Below are 10103 nucleotides of genomic sequence, written 5' to 3' on the forward strand. Positions count from 1 at the left end.
TTTGGGGAAGGGGGGGCATCTGCTAAGAGGTATAAAACCCGTATGTGTATTGATCCTTACACATTTGCCACTGTCCCTGTAGCTTCTATTGATTATATGGTAGATGCAAAGTGCCCTCTGTCGTTACGAAAGCCTGTCTGAGGGACAGGAAGGACTTAGCTCACCTTTTGATATAAGCTCTTGGCTCCAGCTCACTTATCTACGAGGGAGAGAGCAGAGCTGTGCCCTGAAGTCCTCACGGCCTGTGATTCTCATCCCTGCCTGGAAATGCCATGGGCTCCCTGGCGTGGCTCCCCAGCCCAGGGTCTCAGCAAGCTGCCTGGAGGTCGCTGTGCTGCTCAGAACCATCACTGGCTTGACTGCATGTGCCCTCTAAACCGAGGGACATTAATTCTGTGCCTCTTGAACAAAGTCATCTCCTGAGATGTCCCCTGGGCTTCTCAGTTCCTTTCCCGTGGTTCCGTTAGCGTGGACAGGTCAGCCTTTAGTACGCCTGTATATAAGGGGAGCAGCTATGTGAGGCGCAGACGGCAGCTTTGGCTGGGATGCCTCAGTACGGCTGGAGTCAGGTACTGTGGCAGTGGGGTGCAGAGCCAGGAGCTGCCCATGTGTATGGTGCAGTTTCAAAAACAAATGCTGGCTTTTTTTTTGGCAGCCAGCTGGTACAGGGACTGAACCCTTGACCTTGGTGTTCAAAAACAAATTCTTTAGTTTAATGCCCAGGTGTCAGAATTTCAGAATTTTCATTTAGGGATGACACTAATAGTTAACTATTAACTGTTCTTTTCAATCTAGAGCTTGTAAGATCTTTTGGAATTGCTGTAAGTAGTTAACGTGGACTTGGGGTGTTGGCCCTGTGCTGCTTGGAAGTGTTGGAGGGTAGTCCACACCCTGTTTTCAGTATAGTTCCTCATGGGCTTATATTTTTTCTTTATCAGATCACAACGACTTTCCCCAAGGATCCAGTTTACACTTTTTCTATTTCGCAAAATCCGTTTCCTATTGAAAACCGGGATGTATTGGGTGAGACACAGGTAAGCTCTTTGTCTTTAGAATCATAATTTACAGTAACTGGGCCGGCCTGGTGGCGCACTCGGTAGAGTGTGGCGCTTAGGAGTGCGGTGGCGCTCCCGCTGAGGGTTCGGATCCCATGTGGAGACCGGTCCGCTCACTGGTTGAGCGCGGTGCGGGCGCGACACCGAGGGTTGCGATCCCATTGCCGGTCGCAGTGCGGGCGCAATGCCGAGGGTTGCAATCCCGTTACCGGTCACGAAAAAAAGACAAAAAGGAAAATAATAATAATAATAATAATTTACAGTAACTGCTGATTGTTCATCTAGTGTCAGTATTATTTTTTCCAGAGAGCACCAAGCTTTCAAACTCTCCTGATTTATTCTTGTGACAAGGCCCAGCTTAATTCTTTTCTGGGATTCTGTTGATCACCTGAATACCTTCTCCATGGATGGGTGACAGATAACACAGAGGCAGATCTCCTTAAGTCCTTGGGCCTGCTGATTTGCCACAAGTACCATTCTCCATCGATTTCTTAATTTTCCCAAAACTTATCTGTCACTTAATGTCCTCTACCAACAACTTTTTATCGTTTGTTAGTAAGCATATCTCTTTGTGGATCCCACGGAAACAGAGAGGGTCTTGCATCCCCATCTGACCCACCGCTTTGTCTTGTCATCCTGCTATCTTTCTCAGACACCGTCCAAGCTGTGTGGCCGCATGGCCCAGCCTCCTGGGCCTTCCAGTGTGTGCTGTTTGTCTACTTGTCCAGCATGGCTCTGTTCTGGCCCTGCGTGCACCGGCAGAGCAGACCAGACCCAGATGGCTGTGGCTGCTGTGTGCATGCTGTGAAGGCAGTAGGCAGTCTGTGTGCACACGTTTGTTCTTAGATTGTGGTTTGTTAGAGACATCTCAGAAGGTAGCTGGGCTGGACATGGTCTGTAGGAGGTTGACATGGCTGTTGACAGAGTCTTAACAGAGAGGGTCTTGCATCCCCATCTGACCCACCGCTTTGTCTTGTCATCCTGCTATCTTTCTCAGACACCGTCCAAGCTGTGTGGCCGCATGGCCCAGCCTCCTGGGCCTTCCAGTGTGTGCTGTTTGTCTACTTGTCCAGCATGGCTCTGTTCTGGCCCTGCGTGCACCGGCAGAGCAGACCAGACCCAGATGGCTGTGGCTGCTGTGTGCATGCTGTGAAGGCAGTCTGTGTGCACACGTTTGTTCTTAGGTTGTGGTTTGTTAGAGACATCTCAGAAGGTAGCTGGGCTGGACATGGTCTGTAAGAGGTTGACATGGCTGTTGACAGAGTCTTCTCCCTCTCTGGCTCTGGTCTCCTCGCTGCCATCTCCTGGGAGATGAGGACCAGAAGCTCATTGCAGCTGTTTGGTCCTGTTTTCTTGGACCCTCTCCGTGGCAAAAGAAAGGAAGGGAGAGACATCTCTCAGTGTTAAGTGTATCTGATTGTGTTTTAGGAAATGGCTCTCTTCCTGGGTCTGGCACTGGGAATTGTAATGGAATGTTCATGTTTATTTCCTTCCCTCTCGGCCCCCTTCACTCTAGGACTTCCATAGTTTGGCCACCTATTTGTCCCAGAATACCTCGTCTGTGTTCTTGGATACCATCTCGGATTTCCACCTCCTGCTGTTTCTGGTCACCAACGAGGTCATGCCCCTGCAGGTAAGGGTCCCAGTGTGCTGTCCGCCTGAGCACCTGGCTTTGGTGGTCTCCAGGAGGGCTTTGGCTTTCCTCACGAACCAGATGTAGTTGGGAAACTGGACTAAAGCTTGGTGTTAAAGGTCGCCTCCCCCTCACCCTGCTGGAAGATGAATTTGTATGCCTTCAGCATTTTCATTGAGCGTCTGTGCCCTCAACGATGAAGGACGATTTCATCTGTTACAGTCACGTGGGAGGTAGAGGGGATTTAGCTCTGTCTTCTAGCTTAGCCCATCATGTGTCGGAGATTCCACAGTTAAGAAAGTTCCTGTCTTAACAGTTTCAGAATCACAGCCTCTGCTTTTTGCCATCCCCCCTCCTCCCAATCAACTTGGGTTTATTGCTTTGGCCCAGAAGCCTTGGCCAGTTTCCAGGCACCAAGTTCACAGCTGCACAGTTGGCATTTTTAAGACACACTGTGGGGGAGAAGGGGGTGGGTGCTCTGCAGACAGTGCTGCTCTCTGTGGGGCATGGGGTGGTAGATAGTGGGTGGCTCTAGCCAGGAGGCCCTTTGCATGTGCTGCTGTGGGCATCCTTCCACTTCAGCCTTTTTCCTCTGCCTGAGACCCGAGGAAACACCAGAGAGAAAGTCACACATTCTTTCTGAGCTACTGATACCACTGACTCAGTACCTTTTCCTGAAGGTGACAGAATAGAAAGGTTCCTCCCTCCCCGGGGCTTTTCTGTATCAGGTAGCCTACAGCAGGTCCTTGTCCTGCCAGGTTTATCTGTCTGTATTTTGTCCCCAAACCACTCACTCTGATGTCTGACATCAGGCACCATGACTTTTCCCACCATCTGTACCTTTCCCAAATCAGGCCAGGGAGCCACACCTCCTGGTCTCAGGTTCAGGCACAGGCACTGCCCATCTGAGTGGACAGGTGGGTGGTGAAAGGTGAGGCTCCCCCTCCATTGGGCCACCTCACTGGTAAACAGATGTTGTTCTCCCCCCATCTGTTAGAAGACCTTTCCTGGAGGTATGAGAGCCCCTGAAGGCTTTATACACCTCTTGTAGCATGAATGATTTTAATTCCCTGCGCTTTTATCCTGGAGACCTGGGATACAGATTTCATATTTGCAGGCATGATGGAGACGCACGTGAGGCAGAGGGTGAGCTGTGCAGGAGAACGGTGGGGCTCACAGCCCAGACCCAGGCCATCCTCTGAGCCTGCAGGACAAGGGATGAGAGCTTTTATCCTCCGGACTATTGAGCACACTGTCAGCCCCTGGCAGAGAGAGGCATAGACACCCACTTGGGGCTATTTGGGAAGAATTTAAATTTTAGCCCAATTTAGCACTTGCATTTATAGACCTAAGTTATAGCACTTTACATTTTATAGTTACGATCAGTAAGATTTTAAATTCCCTCTGAAATACGTCTTGATGTTGAGGAAGAAGAAACTGTTAGCAAGAGTCTGTCTGCCTTGGGCCGGCCCGGTGGCGCACTGCTGTAGTGCGCCGCTTGAGAAGCGCGGCGGCGCTCCCGCGGAGGGTTCGGATCCCACATACAGACCGGTTCCCGCTCACTGGCTGAGCGAGGTGCAGGAGCAACGCCGAGGGTTGCGATCCCGTTGCTGGTCCCGGTCCGGTGCGGGGGTGACACTGAGGGTTGCGATCCGTTGCCGGACACGGAAAAAGACAAAAAGGAAAAAAACAAACAAAAAAAAGAGTCTGTCTGCCTCAGGCAGAACAAGTGGGACCTTCCTTCTGGCTTCCTGCAGGACAGCATCAGCTTGCTGCTGGAGGCTGTGAGGACCAGAAACGAGGAGCTCGCGCAGACGTGGAAGAAATCGGAGCAGTGGGCCACCATTGAGCAGCTCTGCAGTAAGTATCTCCCACCCCCACCCTCGGCCACCAAGCGCTGGAGCTGGACAGCAGACACACTGCAAAGCTCTGTGCTGCCCATTCCGCCCTGGGCTCCTGAGCAGATTAATCCTGGTGGGCACTGTGGGTGACAGCACAAGCGTAGCCTGGACCTCCCACCAGGCACATGGCCGTTTTTGTCACGTACCTGTTGGCCAGGCCACAGATGTTAGGCCTACAGCTCTGTCCCAGGAGCCGTTCAGGAGTTGCTGTAGATGAGCAGAAGTGTTGTGTGTGTACAGGTACTGAGAGCACAGAGCCCTTGGTCTCCTCAGGCTTTTCTTTCTTCTCCCGCCAGTGCTCAGTTAGCACTTTCTTACTGGTTAGGAGAAAGAGGTGTGAAGTACCGTATTCTTCCTGTGAGGTGAGCTGTCCTGGTGGATATTACAGGCCTGAGGCAGGTGCCTTGTGTCTCTGGATGAACGCTCTACCCCAGCGAGGACGTCCCGGCCCTCGTCTCCGCTGCTGCACTGGTGCCCCCACTACGCCGCTGCAGCCTTCTTCCCGTGGCCTTTACGCACACATACTGCAGTTCTCTGTCAGAACAACCTTGGAAAACTTAAAAGTGTTCTTACCATTTTCTCAATCCATTGAGTAGGTACTGGAGTCAAAATTAACCAAGGAAAACTTCACTGGAATCTATGCCACAAGGGAGCCTGGTGGAGAGAGAGTTCTCGTGCTTTCTTGATAGCAAATTACCTAGAAGCGCAGTGGTCTTCAGAGCCTTGGTTTTCTTTTTCTGCAGTTCTGACAGCAGTGCCAGTCTGATGGCTGGCTAGATCTGCCTTATATTCTTCCTGCCTTCAAGTTTTGAAATACTGCTCAGATCTTCTAAAACAGGACGTGCCCACCGGGCTCTGTTAAGTGACACCCGTGGCCTTGTGTTCCTGTATGTACAGTGGTGGGGGTGTGCTGCTCTCGCTGCCCTGCAGCCCAGCCTGCCCCTCACATTCCCTACATAGCCACTCCTCCCCAGGGATGTATTTGGATCCTTCACACAGAAACATTGATTACAGCAGCTTTAGTGTTTTGGAGTCCCGGGCCGGCCCGTGGCTCACTCGGGAGAGTGTGGTGCTGATAAAACCAAGTCACAGGTTCGGATCCTATATAGGGATGGCTGGTTGGCTCATTGGCTGAGCGCGGTGCTGACAACACCAAGTCAAGGGTTGAGATCCCCTTATTGGTCGTCTCTAAAAAAAAAAGTAAACTAAAATGTTTTGGTGTCCCACTCAGCCTGGAAAGACTGCCAAAGAGACTGAGCACAGGGAGGCCAAGAGGGTGCAGGTGCCTCCCCTAACCCTGAGGGAGGGCAGCTGTCCAGGCCATTGGCCTCGTTGAGGGAGAGGAAAGAGTCTGAACACTTGGCATGTCTCTGCCATCACCATTAGGTGCTGGGCTCCACCCCCACACCTAGACGAGGTGAAAAGAAACCCAAGCTCGAGTCAGGAGGTGGCAGGATGGTAGCGTCTGCATCCACTGCCTGCAGCAGCCTGTACTGGGAGAGCTCCTGTGTTCACCAGCCCTCACTTCACTAAAACGTGTTGTATGATTGTCAGATTGTATCCACAAAGGTACTCTACCAGTGCACCTCAAATGACCATGTGCAGGGTTGGTAATGGAAATTAATATTAGAGTGCATTTGCACAAGTACCACAGGGCACGAGGCGTCCGGGACAGCATGAATGGAAGTCACGATAGCCGTGCTGCAGCGAGAAGAGCTGAGTGTATGGGAGCGTGCGTCTTTCTGGGTTGGAGATGTCAGTGTTCCTCAGATTGATAGCACGTTCCCAATCAAACACCCTCAGTAGACTTTTTTTTCCTCCATAAAAATTAACGAGTTCTGAAATTTATCTATAAGAGGGCCTAGAATAGCCGAGACAATCTTGGGAGGAAGAGTGAAGGTGGAGAATCTGTACATCTGACGAGCCGCTCAGTACTTTACTATAAAGTAGGTTTTGTGTGAGATGATTTTGCTCGACTCTAGGCTGGTGTAAGTGTTCTGGGCCTGCTGAAGGTAGGCTGGGCTAAGCCGTGAACTTTGGTAGTTTTAGTGTATTAAGTGCATTTTGACTTAAGATGTTTTCAGTGTGTAATGGGTTTATCAGGACATAACCCATCCTAAGCTGGGGAGCATCTGTATAAGAAGCTCTACATATTGACAATCAATAATCAAACAAAAAGCCTCAGCAGAAACTGGGCAAAGGCCTTAGACCTTCTGCAATAGGAGATATCGGAATGGTCATTGTCATTAGTCGTCAGGGAAATGCACATTAAAACAAGTGGGACACACTACACTTTTTTTTTTTTGTCTTTTTTCGTGACCAGCAACGGATCACAACCCTCAGTGTTGCGCCCGTACCGGACCGGGACCGGCTACGGGATCGCAACCCTCGGTGTTGCCCCCGCTCCTCGCTCAGCCAGTGAGCGGCCGGTCTGTATGTGGGATCCGAACCCTCGGCGGGAGTGCCGCTGTGCTTCCCAAGCAGCGCATTGTAGCAGTGTGCCACCGGGCCGGCCCAGGGACACACTACACTTTTGTCAGAGCGACACAAATTAAAAATCCCAACAGCGCCCAGTGCTGGTGAGGGAGTGGCACGGCAGCTGCCGCAGGCCCCCGCAGGGTGCACGTGGTGGATGCTCTGGAGAGCTGTTCAGCAGCTTCTTAGAAAGTTCACCTGATATGTCTACCCTGGGACCCAGCAGTGCCCCTCCTAGGTTTTTACCCGAGAGAAATGAGAACGCAGGTCCACAGAAAGATCGTGCAGGAATGTTCACGGCTGCTTTGTTCATAGTAGCGCAGAACTGGAAGGAACCCACATGTCCAGCCACAGGAGATTAGGGTGTTCACACAGAGCAATAGTCCTTGGCAACTCAGAGGAGCAAATGGGCATGCTGGAGGTCAAGGAGGCGTTTCCTGCTGAGGCCATGCCAGTTGAGGGCACCAGTGCTGCCGACAGCCTCTGTGGCGCCTGCTAAGTGTGAGCAGGACAGGCCACTGTGGGGGTTCTCAAGCTGCCCGCACACACTATGGAGCCTCAGGTCGGGTGAAGCGCCTTCTCTGTGCAGAAGTGACGAGCTGGCTTCTCTTCCCTCCCTGCAGGCACAGTTGGTGTACAGCTTCCAGGCCTCCATGAGTACGGCGCTGTCGGGGGCTCCGCACACACCACCACGGCTGCTATGTGGGCCTGCCAGCACTGCACCTTCATGAACCAGCCGGGCACGGGCCACTGCGAGATGTGCAGCCTCCCTAGGACTTAGGCCCCGGCCCACTGTAGCCTGGAGCCTTACGCGACATGTTCCCTGTACAGCCCCACTGCAGGCAGCCCTGAAGGGGCGGGGGCTGGCTACCCTGGGGTCTCTGACCCACTGAAGCTTCTCAGCACCGTTCTTCCCTGGAGAGACGGAGCCACGGCTGGTGGTCTGCAGGCTGAATACAGTCTCCAAACTGGAAATGCAGAGTGGCCCCTCCCGAGAAGGTCCCACATGCCTCACCCAGTTATTGCAGCCCCACTGCAGTGGAAGGACCAAGCACCTCTAAGTCATCACCTGGAATTGGGGTGCAGGGCCAGGTCACTGCTGCCATCCAGCTTTCTCCTTCCTTTTTGATGCTCCCTACACCCCCACCCCCACCCCCGTTTTTTGGGTTGGGAGCGCTTTGTTGCCTCTGTGTCCGGTTGTTCCAGGCAGAAGCCCTGCCTGTGGAGGCCGCTTTTCCTCTTGCAATAGCCATCGTCTGGTGGACACTCGAGTGGCCTCCTGTCTGCTTGATCCACAGGTTAATTTGCTGCCCACCCCTTTCCTCCTCACCTGACGTCCAGGTGGGATTTTAGAGTCTGCATTGGTTGTAATAACAGTTATCAGTAGTTCCTGCCCAGAAGACTTTTATTTATTTTTTTTAAAATAAAAACTGCACCAAGGGGGCGCGGGTGGGGGGTGAGAGTGACTAGTTCCCACTTCCTTCCCTCCTTTAGTGAAGCCCCTTGCGGGTGTGTTCAGGGTGGGTGAGTGTGGGTGGGGGTACTGTAGTCAGTTCTCTGAAGTAAACCTCAGTGCCTGAGATTTTTCTACCAAGCCACACAGCTGTGACAGATGTCAGCATGGCAAGCTGAGCAGGAGCAGAGTGGTGGCTCTTGCCCAGCAGGCGGTCCCCCCAGATGGCCCAGGTGGGTGAGCTGGGTGCCCAGGACTGGCTGTTCTGGTCCCCTGCCCCACGCAGTGCTCCTCTTCCCACTGCCTCACCTAGCCCCTGGCTATTGAGACGGGCCTTGAGGGAGGGCATTAGGGGCCTGGCCTCTTGTGAGGGCACCTTGGGACCTCTGGGGGGCACTGACCAGTTAATACTGTACTGACAGTATGAGGTCCGGGCAGTCCAGATCAGGGTCATGGTGGGGTCTTACATGTGTGGTCTCTGAGTTTTCTCTGTAGCTGGACTGTGGCATGGCCCTTCCCTCAGGGGAGTGTGGGCATCTTGATGCCTCTTTGCCTTAATGACAGCTGAATCTGAGCTGCACTGCGCCCATGGGAAAGGCCAGCCCAGCCAAACTGCTTGGGGACTTCTCTGTCTACCCCAGGGGTTCAGTCCTGTGACCTCGCTCATCCTTGGTACTGTGGACAAAGAACACTTGCCTGTCAGGTTCTTATGTGACCAGGGCTGTGGCTGGTTGTGCACCTGGCAAGGGACCGCAAGTGGAAGGCCCAGGCAGTTCATCTGCTCTTGGGACTCAGGGCTGATTGGCGAGGCCAGGAGAGGTGGGGAGCAGCCAGGCTGAAGTAGACTTCAGTGGCAGTCATCTCCCTCCTGAAAGCTGCCCTGGCTGGAGCTTCACCCTCTGTCTCATCTGGTCCCACAGATCAGCCATGAGACTGGATGGCCTGGGTGCCCCGGGGCCCTTTGCATACCTGTGTGTTCCAAGGACATTCATGCTAATTCCGTTTCCCACCACCGGGCAGGCGCTGGGCAGCACAGACCTCTGGAGACCTCGCCGCCACCGCTGTCAACACCGGTTCCTCTTCCATACGCTGTCATCTTTATCCACCAAGCTAGTTTCCTTGTGTTCTCAGCCAATGTTTTCCTCACCTTGAAGTTCTGGCATCCACATAATTCATGTTTTCTTTTGTCTTAGCTAAAGAAAAAGCGTGATTTCTCGGTTCTGATTCTGAGTTACTCTTTGTTCAGTCATGCACTTTATTTCATTGTCCAAAGAAAGTTGGATCCAAGTGCACAGGCTTGGGGGTGAGCTCTGCCAGGGGTTCAGGTCCTGGGTGGCTCAGCTACCTCCTCTTACAGGGGTCCCCCAGCCCCACATCTCCACACCTGCCCTCAGTGTGGACACATCTGCCCATGCCAGTAGCCACCTAACCCAGAGGGGGTTGAACGAACGCACACCTGCCCAGGTGAACACACAGTGGTCACCACATCTCCTGGCCCAGAGAGGAGGTGGGGTCTTGCCCCAGCCTGCCAGACCTCAGCTCACTTCCCACCAGTCTGCTAAGATGTAGGTGTTCTTGCTGTGGCT

The 10103-nt window shown here is 52.9% G+C and overlaps 1 protein-coding gene across 2 annotated transcripts in view; it reads left to right on the plus strand.

The window, feature by feature from the left end:
* The window catches only part of NPLOC4 (nuclear protein localization 4 homolog (S. cerevisiae)), a 61677-nt gene that overhangs the window by 50929 nt on the left and 645 nt on the right, over positions 1-10103 (plus strand). The window contains exons 13-17 of one of the 2 annotated variants that reach the window (XM_008568827.1): positions 939-1034; positions 2572-2688; positions 4446-4548; positions 7688-8405; positions 9538-9820. In XM_008568827.1, coding sequence (XP_008567049.1) covers positions 939-1034; positions 2572-2688; positions 4446-4548; positions 7688-7845 — 474 coding nt within the window. In that variant the 3' untranslated portion in view covers positions 7846-8405; positions 9538-9820. Of the gene's footprint in view, positions 1-938; positions 1035-2571; positions 2689-4445; positions 4549-7687; positions 8406-9537; positions 9821-10103 lie in introns of those variants that run through there. The other variant, XM_008568826.1, reaches the window with a different exon arrangement.

This window comes from Galeopterus variegatus, unplaced genomic scaffold, assembly GCF_000696425.1.
Source record: "Galeopterus variegatus unplaced genomic scaffold, G_variegatus-3.0.2 Scaffold446, whole genome shotgun sequence".
NCBI lineage: Eukaryota > Metazoa > Chordata > Mammalia > Dermoptera > Cynocephalidae > Galeopterus > Galeopterus variegatus.